Source organism: Manis pentadactyla, chromosome 2 (assembly GCF_030020395.1).
Source record: "Manis pentadactyla isolate mManPen7 chromosome 2, mManPen7.hap1, whole genome shotgun sequence".
Taxonomy (NCBI): Eukaryota; Metazoa; Chordata; class Mammalia; order Pholidota; family Manidae; genus Manis; species Manis pentadactyla.
In genome coordinates, this window is record NC_080020.1 from 3805315 (window position 1) to 3825028 (window position 19714).

The 19714-nt window shown below is 42.9% G+C and overlaps 1 protein-coding gene across 3 annotated transcripts in view; it reads left to right on the top strand.

Moving 5' to 3' along the window:
* The window catches only part of DCLK1 (doublecortin like kinase 1), a 291499-nt gene that overhangs the window by 132847 nt on the left and 138938 nt on the right, over positions 1–19714 (top strand). For all 3 annotated transcript variants that reach the window (XM_036904979.2, XM_036904981.2, XM_036904978.2), the window contains exon 4: positions 15263–15362. In XM_036904979.2, coding sequence (XP_036760874.1) covers positions 15263–15362 — 100 coding nt within the window. The remainder of the gene's footprint in view (positions 1–15262; positions 15363–19714) is intronic.

The window sequence follows — 19714 nt, forward strand, 5'->3', positions numbered from 1 at the left end:
CAAGAGGATTTCATTTCATTTTTAAAATATTTTTTGACTTTTTTTTCCTTTTCCTTAAATGTATCATCGATATATGATCCCTAAGGGTTTCAGATGTATAGCACGGTGGTCAACAGTTACCCATATTATTCATTTTAAAAATATTTTTTAATATAAAAATTGTTTTCCCTAGATTTAATGATTTTTATATACGACTTTTTATCTTTAATTGAAGTGTAGTTGGCATACAATATTATATTAGTTTTGAGTGTCCGAATAGTTCAGCGTTTTTATATAGGTTATGAAATTTTCAGCGTGACCAGGGGAGTTACTGCCTGTCACCATACAAAGGTCTTACATGTCATTAGCTGTGCCCTCTGTGCTGTCTTCCAATCCCCATGGCTGCTTATTTTGTCACTGGAAGTTTATTCCTATCTTCCTCACCTCTCTTGCCCACCCCTCGCCTCCCTCCCATCTGGCAACCACTGGTTTGTTCTTTCTATTTATGAATCTATTTCTGTTTTTTATGTGTTCATTTGTCTTCTTTTTTAGATTTCACCCAGTAAGTGAAATCCTGTGGTATTTGTCTTTCATTTATTTTATTCTCAAATTTAATTTTATAATACAGTAGTACTAATTTAAATACTATGTCCCGGTTCTAGAACTATTTTTCTATCTGAGTTTTTCCCAAGTTATCATACATAGTAATAATTTAACTCTTTCTTGGTTCTGGAAACACCTAGAGCATTAAAGTTTTAAGGCTCTCATTGACTAGAACATGCCAAAAATTTAGTAATAGCCTTTAACTACTCGGCCTAAGATCAATTCTTGATAATCCCAGTCACAAAATATAGCAAAAATAAAGCTTCCTGTCAGTGTCCTGCTCTACCAAAATAGTCATTAAGAGCACCTGATAAATTGTAGTATCAGTGATGTTTTCATGGTTCCCCCCCAATCCTGTCTGTAGAAGCCCCTCGATACGGTGATAATGTATTTTACCGTTAGGCTGCAGGCATAGCAGGCTTGCAACGAACAGTGGCCTTAGTCTGTCCATTGCACGTGTTTCTTTGTAAGTCAAGAGTCAACAGAGCGAGCTAGAAGCAGCTTGGCCGCCACTCACCTAGAGTGATTCTCCATTTTAGGGAAGACTCCCTGGCCCTTGACGAGGAGAATCCGGTTCTACTCATTCCCTGCCGTCCAGGGGCCCATCCATTACCCGCTTGTTCTTGGGGAACCGTCATGCCTAGTCCCTCCCTGTTTCTATCTCAGGAGCCAAGGAGTGTCCCACAAAGACTGTCCTTTCCTTCCTACTCTATCCTGAACATATAATGTGAAACAGCCGGCTAACAATGAACAAGGCAGAAAAGAAAGAGAAAATGAGAATCCGGGTAACCCGGGATCCGCATGATCAACTCTCACACAGTCAAGAGCTGGTCTTTGTGACGTAGGTGCCAACCGGAATAAATGCAAAAGGAATAGAAACCCTGTGTTTGCCTTTCTTTTAGGTTAACACAACATCTATCATGTTGTCATAGAATGTTCTAGACTTCAGGTTTTTTCCTAAAACTTTCTAGAACTTAATTAATATCAGAGGAAACAAATTCCACCAACAGATGGTGTACTAAAAACTCCAGGTTTAAATTTAACAATAATCTGTTCCATGTTGAGACCCCCTTCATATCCTTTCAAAGTGAGGTGAGTGGGACATTTTTTTTATGTCATTCTGTATTTGTGTGGCATGGAAGACACACAGCTGCCTTGGTTTGCCAGGGATGCGTAGTAATAAGATACTGTGAACTGGGAAACTTAAACAACTGAAATTCATTGTCTCCTGCTAGAGGCTAGAAGTCTGAGATCAAGGTGTGAGCAGGGCTGGTTCCTTCCTGGGCTCTGAGGGAGAATCTTCCCCGTGCCTGTCTCCTGGCTTCTGTGGTTTGCTGGCCATCTGTGGTGGTGCGTGACTCACAGACCCATCACCCTGATCGCTACCTTCATATCATATTTTTCCTGTGTGCATCTGTCTTCAAATCTCCCCTTCTTATAACCAATAGTCGCACTGGATTAGGGGCTCACCCGAGCTGGCCTGACCTCATCTTAACTAATTTCCAAATGAGGTCATGTTCCGAGGCACTAAGGGTCAGGATTTTAACATTTTTTGGGCGGGGGCATAGTTCAAACCAAAGCAACGCCTTTCACTGAGTGCTTGTGAAAAATCAGAGGACTGGTTCACTGTAAAAGTCCATAGGAAGACATTTCTTTGGGTTCAAAAGGTTTTGATAACAGTTCAGGCGTTTGGACACTGAAGGGCAGTGTAACACCACAAATAATGCAGGAAGAAGTTTACAAGCTCAATTACTTTAGAACTTGAATTATTATGATGAGTTTATTTAAATACATTTTATAAGCATAGTGTATATGGTGCCTTTAGCCTTCTTTATATATCTGATGAGACCTAATATTAGAGGCAAGCTTAAAGCTTGACGTCCCAATGACAGATATGGAGAGAACCTCAGTGCTGAGATTCAGGTTGAGTGGTTCTGCCTTTTTTACGGCTTTATAGCCTTACGTGGCGCTCACTGTGGTGGTTCACGCTCAGATGTCGTTTCCCTTAATGTCAAGGGCGTTAGGATTGGTGCGGACGGATGCTTTAACGAGGAGGGGCTGCTCACTCTTCTCCTTGTCATGTCCTTGAGAAGAATGTGATTTTCAGGGCATGTAAGGAGATAGCTTATTACATAAAAGAGTGGCTGCCCTGTATTCTTCACATATGAAAGAAAAATGGATGCGATACCGAGGGGAAGAAGATGGTGTCTTCATGTACTTTGGTTAATGTTGGCTGCAGTTCTGATGTCTTTCAACTGTCTAAAGTCTGACACCCCTTAGATGGAATCATTTTCAGCATAAAAACAGTACAAGGGAAGGACAGACTAGGAACTGCTGATTTTTTTTTCCCCACAAATATAATGTTATTTATTAGGGTTTTTTGTAGGAACTGCTGATTTTTTTTTTTTGGCCTACTCTTTCATGATTGTGACTTTTCTGAGAACACTCTTGGAAGTTTATACTTCACCAGCATAAGGACTACATCCTATTACCTGCCTTTCACTGAACATTTCCTCTGTGCCTGACACATGTCCATGTGTTATATTTTTGGATTCTTTGTACCCTCCTGGAAGGTGGAAAAGGAGGTTTCCAAATGTGGAGGAGTAATTGGCCCAGGTTACCCAGGTGGTAGTTAATGGAATTGAGTTTTAATCTTGACGTCGTGTGATTGCACAGCCACTGTGCCAAGCTTTTCAAAGCTGCTGTCGTTCAAAGCCGCTGTTGTATGCTGTCCTGTACGGGTGCACAGGTAAATGAGAACTGGGATGTGCGTGTGAAAACGTGAGCATGGTCTCATCTGAACGTTCAGAGCATCTGCCTGCGCTGCGTAGATATGCCCTTTGTACGTGGACCTAACCCTTCATATGCCATGAGGGGCATTTGGAACTGATCACGATGCTGTGAGAGAAGGACATATATAATCAACACTATAAGACGGGTTTGTGAAAGGAAAGAGAAAATCATGCCCTCCTACTCCTGACTTGTGAGAAACCTAATGAATAAAAATCCACCATTGGAAATTATTTGTGAATAATTTTTACCCTCTCCCTTTCCTTTGATGTCTTCGGCCCCAGACCTATTTCCCCAGATGGCTGAGTTTTATTTACTCTCCTTCCTTCCAACTAGAGCTAAGATTTGTAATAGTGTTCAGTGGCCCTGGCGGTTTTCACATTTGGGCAGAGCAGATGGGACCAAACAGAAAATTACTGGGTATGGTTGATTTTTATTGTTTAAGAGAGACCTTTAGCTTTGAAGATGAAGCTGGCAGCTTTGGATACTGTGATCAGCCCCCCTAGCCAGGGGACGACTGAAGGGGTGGGGGAGTGATGTGGAGTGGGCTTCTGCTCTTTATTGGAAGGGTTAATTTTGTTCCATTTCTACAGAGCTGGTACCATTGGTCTCACATTTCCTGTTGCAGATCCGTCACCCTGTCTATTTCTCTCCTCTTCTCTCCCAGGACAGGGGAGGGAGATGGTATAAGAGAGGAAGGACACTAAATACAATCCTGGTGACCAAGGCACCTTTTCGCCAGGACACCGCTGGTAGCGCACACGGACACGCGTACACACGGTGTTTGCGTGCACACAAGACATGCCTGTTGGGTCTTCTCAGGCTCTAAGTTCCAGAAGCGGTTGTTCTTGACTATGTCCTACCCTGTCCTCCAGAAATTACAGGAGCGGAGCCTGTTGGGAAGTTTGGCTGCTTTTCTTAGGACTTCTGGCACCATCTTGGGGACCCGCCCTGTGCGTATTGATCATGGCTAATGGCCACTTAGTGTGGAATTCTCCCCCAGAGATTGGAAACTGCCTGTCCATGGGTTGAATCCAGGATACAGGTGTGTTTTACTTGGAGTGCACACTGTTTTTAATTTTAAAAAATGAGTTCATTGCCAACTTTAAAAATCAGAGACTTCCAAAGAAAAACCTGATTTTGCCTTCTGAGGAAATCCATCGGTCTAGCAACACTGGGCTTACTTGGCTACGTGACAAGCGATGCGTAACCGTTGCTGCTGCATTTAGGTGAGGAAGGGGGTTCCAGCTTAATACATTCCCCGCCAATTTCCCATTGTCTGCCTGTGTTAATTGCCATTCGTCGCCCCATTTGCACTGTACTTTATTATGCCTGGCCCATATCACTGTTCGTTACCTTCCAGGCTTCTGTAGGCATTTGAAGTCCTGATGCTTTATACCTGCAGCTCATTCATTATGAGGAACTGACAACCAGCCCCCTGTTATTCACTCAACTCTGTATCTGGATGAAAAAGGATCATAGACACTCTTACACACATAATATAGAATGAAGACAAAGAAGCAATATTGTCCTAGAGTGTTTTGGTCACCATATGTAATTTTTTAAAAAGGTATTGGGTAAGGAATACCTCTAAGTATATGTTTCTAGTTGTTTACCCAAACAACATTTATAAAAACATAATGTTTGAAACCAAGCCTTCGGTTTGGACTATAAAATTGTTTATCTTACTGTTGCCATGACTCTCTCTGTCAGCCTTTTATTAGCTTTGCTGAGATCTTAATACAATTATGCAAAAATAGTATTTCAAATAATTCCAGAGAATGTTTTCATTAGCAACTTTAAAGGCTGACAATTTTAATAGCTGCATTTGGGTTTGGGTAAAATAAAAGTAATTTTTTTGTAGAATGATTTTAGAAAGTACTTTTAGGTTGCGTTTGTACTGAGCACTCTGAGATCGTGATCGTCAAATAGAAGTTCTTAAGCATCCAGGGAGCAGAACGCTGACCGATACACTGCACAGAATGCATAAGAGACACAAGGCTCTGTCTTCAGCTTATTGAAAAAAAAAACCCCCAAATTTGAAGGTTTTAAGTGTTGATTGTGATGGTGATGGTGGTGGCGGCTGTGGAGAGCCACGAGGACCCTGGGGTGGATGCCGTGGGGCAGCAGAGATGGTGGTGGGGACCCTGGTGTTAGTGGCAGTGGAGATGGCGATGGTGGTGACAATAATTTTGGAGATCTTGGCTGTCTGAGATTGTCATTGTTTAAAAAATATCATTTACTCGAGAAGACTAACTCGAATCATATAAAAATTTAATGCCAAGGTTATATTCAGACAAGTAGATTCAAAATTGAAATATTTAAAGCAACTGAATCCATACTTTAATGTCAAGCAACGCTTACAATTATTCCTGGCAGAGCGTGCATGCTTCCCTGGCCTAGGGAATGTCATCCTCGGCTTCACGCTCAAGTGATGAGCTGGTGCACAAGAGCATAAAAAGTAGAACGATCATCTCTGGGTTCTTATCCTTCAGACAGGTACCAGTTCTTGGGATCGTGAGTTTTCCTGCAAAACTTTTTAAAAATCGGGTTTGGCCCCAGGGTTCTCGTGCAGAATCAACACCATGATGTGTGTCAAGTCTCTTTGGGGCCTGGCACGAGGTAGGACCTTGGCCCTGGGCTCAAACTCCTTCACAACATCAGCAGGAAATTCATAGCACTGTGATTCTCTGGTCTTGTGCTCACTGAACGCGAGTTAACAGACTTTTGGACACTAACCTAGGGTGCTGCCTGCCATGGCTTTGTGGGTGGGGTTCAGCTCTCTAGGTCTGAAGCCCAGCCTTTGTCATGCCCCTTTCCTAGCTTTACCTGAATGCCACAGACCCTGCCCCACACCCGACACTAGCGTGCTAGTGACTCTGTCCCTCTGGCCCACGTTCAGGTTGCTGCAGACCTATCCTACTCACGGTGTTTTCCAGGCTCAGGAACGTGTCCTGAGAGCCCCAGAGCGTCACTGCTTTGTCCTTTATCTTGGCGTTCACAAATGGTGATCCCAACACAGGAATAGACATGGAATAAACATTTATAGAAGAAGCAGCTTTTGTCAATCATTTCTGAAAACACAGTTATTTTCAAGGAGCTTAGGAAGGATGTTTCTAGATCAAAAGTTGCACGGACTGAATCCAGGCCACATGGTGTCGCAGAAGGTGTTTTAATGGGAGGTCATTGAATTTGGCAACAATTATTATTTTAAAAAGTAAAATAATAAAGTAATGTTTATGAGTCCCGTGTGGGCATCCGGAACACCTCTTGGGACGGGCAGTTAGAGCTCGCACTGTCATTTCTCAGGGTTCTTGAATGGTAGCGTTACATCCAGCTTCACTGTTGAGACGTTAAACAGACCGGGCGTTAACTCTCTCTGTGCCACGTTTTCCACTGGGACATTGTCTTTCCTCCTCTGCTCTGAAAGGCTCTGTATTCTGTGGCTCCGTGTGGCTCCTACTCATTTTATGTCTTCTTTTTCTGATGATCGTCATAAGATGTTTCTTCCTAGTTAGAAATCAAGCCACAGTCTCAGCTATCTACTTGCATGGATCTTTTCAAAAAGAGTCAGTCAGTTAGTGGCATTTATCTCTTTGTCTAGCTCTGAAAATACCGGCATGGATCAGGCTGTTCAAGTAAGGCGACTGCTGCCCTTGGTGATCCTTCATCTTGAATGCCCATCGTCTTAGTCTGCTCAGGCTGCTATAGTAATAAAAAAACATCAACTAAGTGGACCTTAAGCAACAAAAATGTATTTCTCACAGTTCCAGAGGCTAAGAAGTCCAAGGTCGAAGTGCCGGCAGGCTCGGAGTCTAGTGAGAATTTGTTTCCTAGATGGCCATCGTTTGCTGTGACCTCACATGGTAGAGGGCAAGGGAGCTTTCTTGGGCTTCTTTTACAAGGACAGTGATCTTAAAGACCCCACCTCCCAATACCAGCCCCTTGGGGGTTATGATTTCAACATATAAATTTGGGGGGGACAGACATAAACATTCAGACCACAAACCCATCCTGAGGTACTGATTAGGCTTTGCTTCTGAGTTCCAATCAGACATTATTTGTACCCTCTCCCAAGAGGCTACTGTGAAAATTTCCACTTTCCTGGGCTCTGATTTCCTTCCTTAAGTGACAAATGGCTAGTAGATCAAGCTACTGCGAAGATGTGGCAGCCAGCAGCAGTGACCTCTTAGTAGAAGAAACGATAAACACAGTCATAGTTCAGGCTACCTTGACTCGCCTCAGAACTGGGGACCCTGAAGGGAACTCTCTTCACAGCAGTCTGTCCCCGGAGAGTCCAAGCGTCTTCAGCATTCTGTTCTTAAGTGACAGCCCAGATCCCTCAGAATGACTCCTGGCAGAGTCCTACTATGCCTCACTAATGCCACCACTCAGAGGAGCAGCTGTTCATCCTTCCTGAGCCCTCAGAGGGCAGGCGTGGTGCTGTGCTGTTGCTACACGTCATCTCATGGGCTCCTCATGGAATCTCCCGGTAAGCTTTGGTAGCCCCATTGCACGTGTGAGGACATCGAGGCTTGAAGGTGTTAAGAAGCTGCCTAAGTCACACACCAGTTAGGTGGCAAAGGCAAGGTCCCTGTACACAGTCAAGAAAAACAGGAAAAGGAAAAGAAATGTTAGTGTTAAGAAACGGGATAATGAAAGATCAAGTCTTTAGAATGGGTTGCAGGTCCCGTAGGTCTGCTTGAGCCCATGAAAGATGGTGACCTGAGACGAAGGGTGCACGGCCTTTGGAGAGAATCTCCCACCACAAGCTGCCGCACCTGCTGCCCACACAGACTGGCAGCTCAGAACATGCCCAAGGAGTGAATGTACCTTCTATTCCATAACTGTTGGGATTTTTTTCCTGATTGACCCTGCAAATTAAATTGCTTGCATTTCAAAAGAGAACATTTTCTCTTTTCCATTTCTTTAAGCATCAACATGTTGTTTACATGTCAACTAATAGCCAAGTCTGAATTTCAACCTTCCCCACTTTTGCAAAAAAAAAGCATCTTAGAGCTTCAAACTTGTCAAAAGTAACTTGAAGATTTTAATTTTCCTCTCTCTGATATTATTATTATTGTGATTTGAGTAACTTGTTTCTTTTCTCAATGGTTGTATTCTTCTTTGGCCAAGAACCAGAGTTTCTTTAAAGGAGTTTTCTTTATTAGAAATTTCTAGAACAACTAAGAACAAATTATCATTTGCTTAAGTTTATTGTCAAAGAAATGAAAAGGTCATAAAAGAACAACAGAGAATGTATTTTTACGACAGTGAAATATTTGACTGTAATATGAATTGTAGACATATTTTAGAGGCAGAAGTGTATGGGATTACATGATGATAGGACAGAAAATTCACAATGGTAGACTTACACTATCACGTGCATAATAATGCACAATGCTTAGTGGGGGGACATAAGCCAAGTATGGAATGAACTTGGAAGAGAAACCTCAAAATTTAGCTTTGGCAGGATGTGGGGGCCTGTGCATGCCAAGTTTTAGCTGCAAGTTAAATTTCACGGTCACACTGAGAATTGTGCAGAAAGAAGGACGTGCTTGATTCCAGAACTTTAAATACACAAGTGATTGGATTTTTTTTTCAGTGGTATAAGCATTCCTTTTTGATGAAAAGCATCTTCTTAAAATGTGACCTACAGATCCCTTAAGCCTATTCTCTTCAACTGGGATCAAGCAGAATGAGAAATTATAAATAAATATTTTTTTAAAAAGACAAACAGAAAGGACTTGCCATGCTCAGTGATCCCAGTTCACGGACTGAATTTCTTTTTATTTTTGCAATTGTTTGTAATCTCACTGGAAACATGTTAAATAGGTGGTGCTAAAATACTTCGGTGTCTGTCACACAAGGAGAGGCACCTGCTAAAAATGACGTGTGGCTTCTTCCAACAAGGGAGGCTGTGGCGGCAGAGGGACCCCGTTTTGTGGATAGAGGGCGCTCTTGGAGAGAAAACGTTGCATGGGCCCTGCTGAGAGTGTCGCCCAGCTGTGTGATGTCAGCATCGCCATGGAGACCCTGGTGCCGTGAGGGGGAATGGATGCCACAGGCCTGCTTTGGAAATGTGTAAACAGCAGATGCTTTTATTGCCTTTGTTCGAATCTCTATCCTTGCAGAGCAGCTCAAGCCGGAAACGCAGAGGAGAGGAAGTCCATGTTTGTCTGCAGTGGTTACTTGCTCCCTATAAGCAGCTAAAGTCTCCTGGAACCAGTGTGCGTACAGACAACTTAATGTAAAAGAGACGATTTCAGATTTCCCATACAGAGAGTCAGAAAACCTAATGTTTTTCTTGAGTCAGAGAAACCATTCGAACTTCCTTTAGAAAAGTTTTATTAGACACTTTTTATCACAAAATATTAATATGCAATATATATGATAACTTATCAACTGGAAATTATAATACGTGAAAATAACGGTACACTTTTCTGTGCATTGGAACAGACTGGTTGCTCTGCTGCTTGGTAATGAAGAGCCTGCATTGAAATTCTGACTTGGTTTCGTGTTCCTACTGAACTTCAGTTTAATCGGCTAAATTTTTTAAATCCTGGATATCAATAACATCTATTTTCAAATAGAGTCTGTCTCCTTCATAACAGAGGGGATTCAATGCAATAATGTATATCGAGGATTAAATGTACTAATGTGTATAGAACTATTCTTGTTGCTATGTCACACCAAAAAGAGGATTTTCATCTTTATTTCTTCACCATATAACTACTGTGGTAAATATGTACTAGAACCAATATGGAAACTGATAACCAGGAGAATTTAAGCAACTGATCCAAGTGTTTACAATGTTTATGGCAAAGCTGGGGGGCTCAGAACCCAGCTGTCCTTCATCAAAGGTTTTTTTCCAGCACATCTGGTGGGTTCTAACACCTGTGTTTTTGGAGATACATTCTTAAGCACCATCAGAGATAAACTCTGATGCAATAAATGGAATGTTTCTATTTGGGGTTAGATTTTCACATAATAACCAAAGCACTAGGTAAAAACTCAAAGTTAGTGGATAGGATATTAAGCATTGTGTGTCATGAGCTATCTACCTCCTTTATGAATTGCATGTCATACCCATACAATTCCTTTTCTAGGGTAGGGACATTTTGACCCAGGACAGTTTCCTCAGTTTTCTCAGAGGAGTGGAACTCTCTGGTTCCTACAAAATAATTGTTGGTGACAGGTCCCAAGAGGTCCCGAGTTAAGACAGTAGTTCATACAGTTATACCTGTAGTAGCATGTGACTGCACCTGCAAATGATTTTCACAAGCACCATTTCAGTGGAAGCTGGTTGGAAACCAGAGCATGGACCACATTCCAGCATCATGTTAGCGCTGTGTACCAGCTTTGTGCCATGTCACTGATGCTAATTCAAAATATGCTTTCACGAAAATAATTATACTAGTAGAATCACCCACAGTGAGAAGGGGCTGCCAAAGCAGTCTGTTGGCATAGTGACCAGGAGCTACACACTATGGTTTTTTTAAATGTTTTCATTTAGGTATGCATTTGATTTATATTTACTTGGAAGTAACAATACATTTGGGCTAATAAAACAGCTAAAATGTATTGAGGACTTACTCGTTTCTGATTCACAGTCTTAAGTCTTCTAATCCTTAAAACAACTGATTCGGTAAGTCGAGGCATGAAGCCTCCCATCTAGGTGGCGGAGCTGGATTAATTCAGAGCCTGACTTTGGTGTAATCTGAGGTAATTGTGCCAGAGCAGATTCCTCCATGGGGCTGGCGAGCCACACCCAGCGAGGGACACGGCCCCCTGCCCTGACCACATTTAGGGTCTTTAGAAACAGGACACGTTTCAAGGGAGCCGACTGGGCTTTTCTGACTTGTGCAAGTTGGTGGTGGTCACGGTGTAAGTAGGGGCTGTGACTCAGCACTGACTGCAGGCTCATGACGGAAACCACAGGGAAGTCATGCGCGTTACTCTCTCCCGAGTTACTAATTCACAACAGCGTGTCAGGAATAGTTGGGAGTGTAAGTCTGTGCGCATATGTTTGAAAAGAAGAGGCAAAGGCCGAGGGCGGTTGTATTCTCAAGGTCCACCACAGTGGATGGCAAATGATTTGTGTTCAATACACATTTGTTGACAGATGACTGGAGGTTCAGAGCAGGGTAAGTCACGTTGTATTGGAGTGGATAGAAAGGTAAGGCTTGAGTTTTCAACTGAACTTTGAGTCAGGGATTTAAATGAGAAAAGAGTTAGGTAGGAGGGGATAACAAACAGGGAAAAATATCATACAAAAAGCCACACATAGCCCTTTTCTGAGAAGAGTAAGTAAAGCAGATAAACTGGAGCATGTTTCTGGATAGACCTTATATCCTTTATATCCATCCATGCGTCCATCCATGCATCCATCCATCCATGCACCCAACAAATGCTTAGTAAGTATTAGGCACCGTATCACGGCTAAAACTATTATCAACTTGAAACGTAGGTTGGAACCAGATTTTGAGGAGTCTAGAAAGCCAGTCTCAGACGATGAACTTTAACTTGATTATGGTAAGCCGCTGACATTTTTCTGAGTCACACAGAGAGATTTTGAAATTTACTAAGAAAGAATAGATTAACAAAATTAAGCAGGATGACCTGGAGAGGAAAAAGGTGGAAGGGAGAAAATCCCCCCGAGGGACGTGCCAAGGCCCAGAGGCGGACAAGCTCCGGACTGACGTGGTGATGGGGGTAAAGGGAAGGTGGGCAGGGAAGGGCCGGGGTTGGAGAGAGGTTGCAGAGGCACTTCTGTGGCTATAGTGAGACAGTGGGGAAGGGCAGGCATTGGTAATTCCGGCTCTGCAGGGCGCCGGGAGGACTGTGACGCCTCCGGAAAGCTTGGGAGGGGGGCCGCTACTTCTCACAGGGTGGACATCTCTCTTTTCTCCAACTCAGTATCTCTACCTTTGCACCTTCCCTGTATCTAATCTTGATGGATGCTGCCAACATCTGATACCTCCGAGCAAAATTCCAGAAACGAATACTAGATCAACCACTACTACCTCCTTACAGCAAGGAGTGTGTTTTTTAATCCATAAATGGAACTTACTTTTTGAAGCTGGTTACCACACGGAACTTTGAGAATCTCAGGTTTAAAAAGGAATAACACCGCATAGATATGTAACATCAGATCATTATACAAAACATCAGTTTTGTATTTCTCTACTTTCTCCAATCCTTTGATAACGGAATGTACAGTAATGCCTAAAGGAAATTCTTAAAATACATTGGCTTAAAGAAAAGCATGTGAACCTTCCTTTGTTAGCCTTCTTTGCTGTTGTTAGGTGAAACATGTTCCAACTCTCTCTGGGTCAATGACAGAGAGTGGGAGCAGAGATCATTGAAATGCACAGATTATCCTAAATCCATCTTTATCATACCCTTGTGTTAGAGCCGTCTTTACTGTCAAATCTTTGACCAACACTTCTAACAAAAACCAGTTTTGTAATTTTAGATTTGATCCACAGACCCTACCCACCTTCTCGGGTGGGAGGATGTGAGCGGGGAAACGGCCAACTGGTGCCGGAGCAGAGAACACAGAAAACATTACAGTTTCTGATGCTTGAACTAATTCTTTGATCTTGAAGATGGAGAGGTAAATGCGCACATGTCGCTTGGCACTGGAATGCCTTTCCCCGTCTTCCTGTGCTGGTCGATGACACTAACTTTGCTGTAACAAGCGCTGTGCTTCTTTTATGTTCCCAGAATCCTGGAATTGGAAATAACATCAAAAGTTAATCGTGTTTCATTTCCTACTTGCCAAAAGAATTAGGCCTAAACTGTCCAACCTGGATCACTGGCTGTTCCGTTGAGTACCAGACTTAGTAGAGGGTGGTCTTGGGTACACGATGGGAGGGAATTGGCTAGCGGGCTGCTTAAAATATGTTGTAGTTTCAGTGATAGTTATTTGTCCCCTTAGCAATAGCATAAAACAGGCAGACACAGGTGACTGTGATCTGGTTTGCAATCTGATGTTCTAGAATGGAAATGATGGGACTATGTGGAAAGAAGGACCATTTCCTTTGGAAAATAGTATTTTCCATCTATCAGAGGTTTCTCATCATGATGTTCGGCATGGAGCTTGGCACAGTGCAAGCCCATCATAAATGCTCGAATTTTAAAAAATTACCAAATAAATACTTACCAGCTAGAGAAATACGGTTCCCTAGGAGAGGAGTGGGGTGCTGTCCTTTCCTCTGTGTGTCCTTTGAATTCTTTTTGCCTGTGACTATGGGCAAAGGGCTCTCCGACACTAGTCCGTACTCTGCTGTGTGAGAAAGGAGTTCCAGAATCAGATAGGTTTGGGAAACACTGGATTTTTCTATCTCCTCTTCGGAGTTGTGGTGGGCATTAGCACATGAAGGGTTTTGACAAGACCAGAAATAAGGAAACCTGTTCATATTGGATAAATTCAGTATTTCCAAAATCACAAAATTTGGCCCTAGAATCCCCACCCTACCCCCTTTTTTTTGTTGCTGCATAAAACCTATTAGCCATTCACAGTTTAGGAAATACTGCTTTTTATGTTAATCGTTCATTTATTTTGTCTGCGGAAGAGACCATGACTTACTCGTTCTGGATGGGTATGTCGTGTGCTCACTTGTGTATAGAAGGCACAGTGAAGACTTATGCACGTAAATGCAAATGGCCTGTGTGCAGTTGGTTGGGGTAACACTAATGCTGATCAACAAACAAACAAACAAACCCGGGGTGGGCGTGCTGTATCATGAAAATAAAGATGGACAAGGTCGTGGTGGGAATCAGAAAGACAGTGAAACAAAGTGGGTGCTGAATTCAAAGGGCCTGTTTTTAACCCAAGAAGAAGGTAAGAGGTGACATCACTTTCAAAGACTTCTGGTCCACCTTCCTGGAGGATGGCAATGTCCCTCTTAAATCCCCTATGTTTTCAGGCTTTTATAGGTAGAATAAGCACTGATAACTATTGGTGTACCTCACTCGTGTTTAATGCTTGTTATAAAATTGTTACAAGTGACTATTTGGAAATGTGAAACTATTTGGAAAAACTATTTGAAGTCTGAAAATTACTGCATTTGAGGACTCATATCGAAAGGCAGAGAGTGAGGCTTGAAATCACTCATTTTGGCCACATTTTCAACATGCAGCTCTCAAAGTTTTTATTGGAGAATAAGTTTAATAACTATCAAAAAGGTTGTTTTAAAGCTGTCCTTTTTCATGACTATAAGAAGTTGGGCAGCTCAGGAGGTTTGAAGTTTAGCCTAACTTTAGTGGTGGACATAGAGCTGCCTTGTCTCTATATCTGCATGTCAGAAATCACTTATTTTCTCTATTATGCCTTTTATGAAGAATTCCATTTTTGTTTCAATGAGAGGTAGAATGGATCTAAAGGAGAACTTGATATTCATATGACACACATAGTTTTCTTCCCTAATTACCCCGAGCAGCGAGCCTCATGTGCATGCTGTGGCATCAGTTACTAAATAACCTATTTGTTGCTAAAACCGAATGCTGACTTTTATTGCTGTCAGGGAATATTACATTCAGAAGAATAAAGGGTCTCTCCTTTTCCACACATTGCTGCATCCACTCTGTCATGGACATAAAGGGCTCTTACCTCATAGCCTATTGATATATCAAGTCATAAATGTGACAGTTACTGGTTCTATTTTCCTTATCCCGTCTCCCTGCACAACTCAGATGTAACATGTTTCTTACTAGTAACAGATGCTGGAAACGTCCTTTTGAAATTCCTCGGGAGAGGCTGTGCTGTTGACTCCATTAGACGTGGGGAGTGAGTGGCGGGGTGCAGATGTCTTCGTGCGGGATGCCTCGGCGCTGAGCGCTGTGCTGCTGACCCCGTACTGAGCGTCATGCTTTTCTCTTGTAGGTGGTGTGCCTTCAAGACTTCTTCGGAGATGATGACATTTTTATTGCATGCGGACCGGAGAAGTTCCGTTACCAGGATGATTTCTTGCTAGATGAAAGTGGTAAGGAAAAAAAAAAGTTCAAGACCACGGGAAATGCGAGGCAGCTTTCCAAATGAGCTGCACCAGGCCAAGAGTACGTGAGCTCCAAAGCTACCAAATCAGTTTCAGATCCTCGACCGGCATGTCTTTTCCATATCTTGAATTTCTTTGATTTTTTTTTTTTTTTTTTTTTATATAGAAAACAGATGAAATGGTAATGGGGAGGATGGAATCCTTTGGAAAAGTCAATTACCAGTGGCTAATTTAGAACCACTTAATAATGAAATTGGTGTTTCATAGACGACCGTGGTATAGATTTCTACATTTTTAATTATGTGTGTTTCTAAAAATGTATAATTGAGACGTTTGTAATCACAAAATTATTGAGTGTGTTTTTAGACCCAGCTTCACACATGTGGCTTCCTCTAGTTCACAACTGGGAAACTGGCTTGGTATCTGTTTTCCTTTAAATCCTGCAGGATTGGTATGTCATTAGCAGCTGTGAGAGATCAAAACAGGCAGCCGGGGAGCATCTTTCCATTAGAAATGAAATGTGATTGTTTGTAATTGGTAAAAAAGGTACAGTTGGTAAAGAGGGAAAGATGTGCCATAGGAAGTGAATATGAAAGGCTGTGACTTCAAGAATGAATTTTTTTGGTGCTATAAATCATCTTAGAATCTTAACAGCATCACAGGAAAGATGATTACACAGAACAAAGAGACCTTTCCTTGATAATATTCCTTCTAATTTAATTAGGGAACTATTACATATTTATTGCCAATTCAAATTCCAGCTAGTGGGAAATGCTTTTTGAAGTGCCAATGAATTTTTTTGCTTAGATGAATATAGAAAAACCGAGTCAGTAAGCTTTTGACTAAGTGTATGGGAAATACCTGAGTGCTAACGTAGCAGGATAAATGGTGTGACCTGGTGGTGCCAGTCTAATATACAAATGTTGATGTATATTCACATAGAGCATCTGTGTTATGTGCATGTATACATGTCAGCTATATGCATTTAAGAATACTACAATTATTTCATTGTTTAAAAGTGACTTTTTTAAGTGTGTGGAAAGGGATAAGAATAAGAAAGACTACTCCTTTATCGTGAAAACCTCAAATTCCCAATAAAATTATATACATGGTCAGATAGATGTATGATATGTTGTGGTAGATTTGAAGCCAGCTAGACAGAGTCATTTGAAGATATTTGAGTTATTTTGGTTCAAAGATCCTAATTGGGTGAGTGGTTTCATGTCTTTTTATCTGTAGATTTTCTCTAAACACATTCCATCTTCATCTCTGACAGACATGCCCTTTGAGGGCACAGATTTATGTAAATGTACCACACATGTAGTGTCTGTGGGGAGGGCCCCTGGGGAGGGAAGGCCCCTCCTCAGCTCACCTCTTCTACAGGACAAGGCGACTTTGCCATGTGCCAAACAAGTGAATGTTAGCCAAACAGAAGGTACAATCGCACAGTTTTGAGAAAAATCAGCTTGCCTTGACTTTTAATTTAAAGAAAATAGCTGCTTCTGATAAAGTGGTCCCGGAGAGCAGATGCATCCTGAAACAAAAGTTTCAGTCATGCTTTGATATAGAAAATGGCCTGTCAAACTGGAACTGAATACAATTCAGTTTCAAAGCAGCAGAGTGGCCCTGGGGTTCCCAAGCCCTGGGTCTCTCTCCAGCCCCCAGGTGAACTTAGGCCAGCCCCACATAGTGAAGCCTCAGGCCCAGTGTCCCCTCCTCCCTGGCAACGCTCTCACCACAGGACACTGCACACACACACACACACACACACACACGCATCAGGACACCTTACCCTGAGTTTATGGTGTAGCCCTTTGAAGGATCACTTCAAACTATTTTAGTGAGTAAATGAGAACTCCCCATCCCTTCCCCCGATGCATATGCCCGGAGCACCTGTTGGTGTGAAGTACATCTGTTGAGTAACAGTGCCCTCCCCCACCCCAGAAAGAAACCCGTGGATTGGGAGAGAGGGGGCAGAAAAAGAGTCTGAACTGAGAGTTTAGTTCCTTGGGTGAACTTACTCTGAGGCTAAATTCACACGTTGACAACTGCAATTTTCCCATGGCTTGTACAACGTGTTCTAGTGCTAATGTATTAAAATGTGAGTCTTTTTTTAAGTCCTCTTAGTATGATTTATTCCAGCTTATCTGTACTTGCCAAATGGTATTTGCACATGGAGGCTTCCTTTGGCCTGTTCCTTAGTAGCTTCCGATACGGCGGGTCGGCAGGTGTACGGACATACTCAGAATCAGTCCACGCGTGGGGCTCAGCTTGATTTAATGTTGCCAAGAAGTGGCCTTTTGCCACAAGGCAGCGTTTTTCTTTTACCTTTCAAAATTAACCCAGTTTCCGGTGTGTTCAGGATTAGCAATAATACATTCCCCCTAATTACTGCTGGGAAAACTCAGGGGGCAGCTCATAAGCTCTTCCCAGGGACGGGTTTTGGCGTGATAGACGTGCGTTTCATGGGGCTGCATTGTAGCCAGATCAGTATTAGGAACCGTGAGGGCCCCTCCTTCCTCCCCACTGCTGCCCGTCGAAGAAAACCACCTTCCTCTTTCTAGCTCCGAATGTAACCATCTCAGCAACATCGTCATCAATCGGTGGAACCTTTGCACTTTGGAAAACGGTGGCTTCAGCACGATAGACAGACAGACAGACAGGCCAGCAGCTCCTTCTCCTGGGCGCCTTGCTGTCTAATCCAGAAGGATGAATGGCCAAGAGAAAGGCCAGATTGAGACAGGAAGCTTATCATGGTTCTGCTCATATATTGGTGAGACACTGACGAATTTGTGATTTGTCGCTATTAAAAAGTGACAGGATTTTGTTGAGAAATGCCTGCCTCATGCCCGGGAGGGACATCACTCCTTGGTGATGATGTCCTGCTGGTGTCACGGGCGGCAACCTCTGTCTTCCCTGCACCCTCAAAGCCAACGCGCCCGATGTGCTCATCCGACTTCTCCACCCACTCACCTCCCCCCTGCCGGGCCTGCCCCTCCCTGCGCGCATCCTCTCTTTTTACCAGCTCTTGGTTTTGATGTTCATAGGCCTTCCTAGGACTTAGGTATTTTTGCTTACATGTTGTCTTAGTTTCCTAACAGGGTCCCACAAACTGGGTGGCTCAACCCAACAGGAGTTCATTCCCTAATGGTTCTGGAGGCCAATGACCACAGTCAAGGTGTGGGAATGACTGTGTTCCCCCCAGAGGCTCTACCGAAGAGTCCTTCTAAACTAGCACCTCATTTCTGATGGTTGCGGGCAACCCTTGCCATCCCTTGACTTGTTAACAGCATCGCTCCAGTCTCTGCCTCCACCTTTATGTGGCTTTCTTCTCTGTGTGTCCAAATGGCCCTCCTCTTAGAGGGACACCAGTTATGGGACTAGGGCCCACCCTCATCCAGTGTGACCTCTCTTAACATACCGTCTGCAAAGACCCTCTTTCCCGACAAGGTCACATTCCCATGTACCAGGTTAGCACTTTGACGTATCTTTTGGTGGTGGGACACAACTTAACCCACAACAGTTGTTGCTTGAAGTTGTTGAGATTTTTTCGGAACTGGAGTTACAGGTAAACCCATTTGTATTTGTTTGTTTCCACCTGTCTAAATTTGCACAGTCCTCGCTGGAAGAAATCTATTACAATTGCCCAATAAGGTCCCCGATGGGAGGGACTGTTTTTCACGAGTCACATCGCAGGATTCTGCCTTGGGTTGGTGCAGTGTGCTTAGGAATGTCCATGTGAGAATGTTGATGATGTGTGGAGAGAATAACCTGGGAGGGGAGATGCTACGATAAAGACAGAGTGAGGACCTACAATGCTCTTAATGGCGTAGATTGTACCTAAAAGATAAAATTGAGTTGGTATAAACAAGGAGTGCTCTAGGTATTTTTTATTTAAAAAAAGAAAGCCTACTGTCCGAGCTTGGTTGGGAGCATGTAGTTCTAATGCTGTTTGTATTGTGGGCATATCGTACATATTACACCTCTCAGCCCCTCTAGTTGAAGTTGGCAAATGCGGATTGAGACAAAAAGTTATGATTAAAAATGTTATTTGAATAGAAGTATAGTAAATATACAAGTACAGAAGAAATGTAAACTGCTGAGCTTCCACACAACACAATGCCTTCTGTAAGTCGTAGCTTTTCTGCATCTGAAATTACAAATTAAAACTGCAGGGAGGTGTTTGGGATGCTTTGTGGGTCCACATGCATGACCACTTCGTGCCCTCTCTCTGGGGAGTGCCCGTCCAGCTTCTCGCCACACTGGCCACCCCCATCTGTAGTACAGGGCTCTTCCTGGGTACGGGATTCTAGAAGGAACATTTCCTCAGCTTTCTTTAT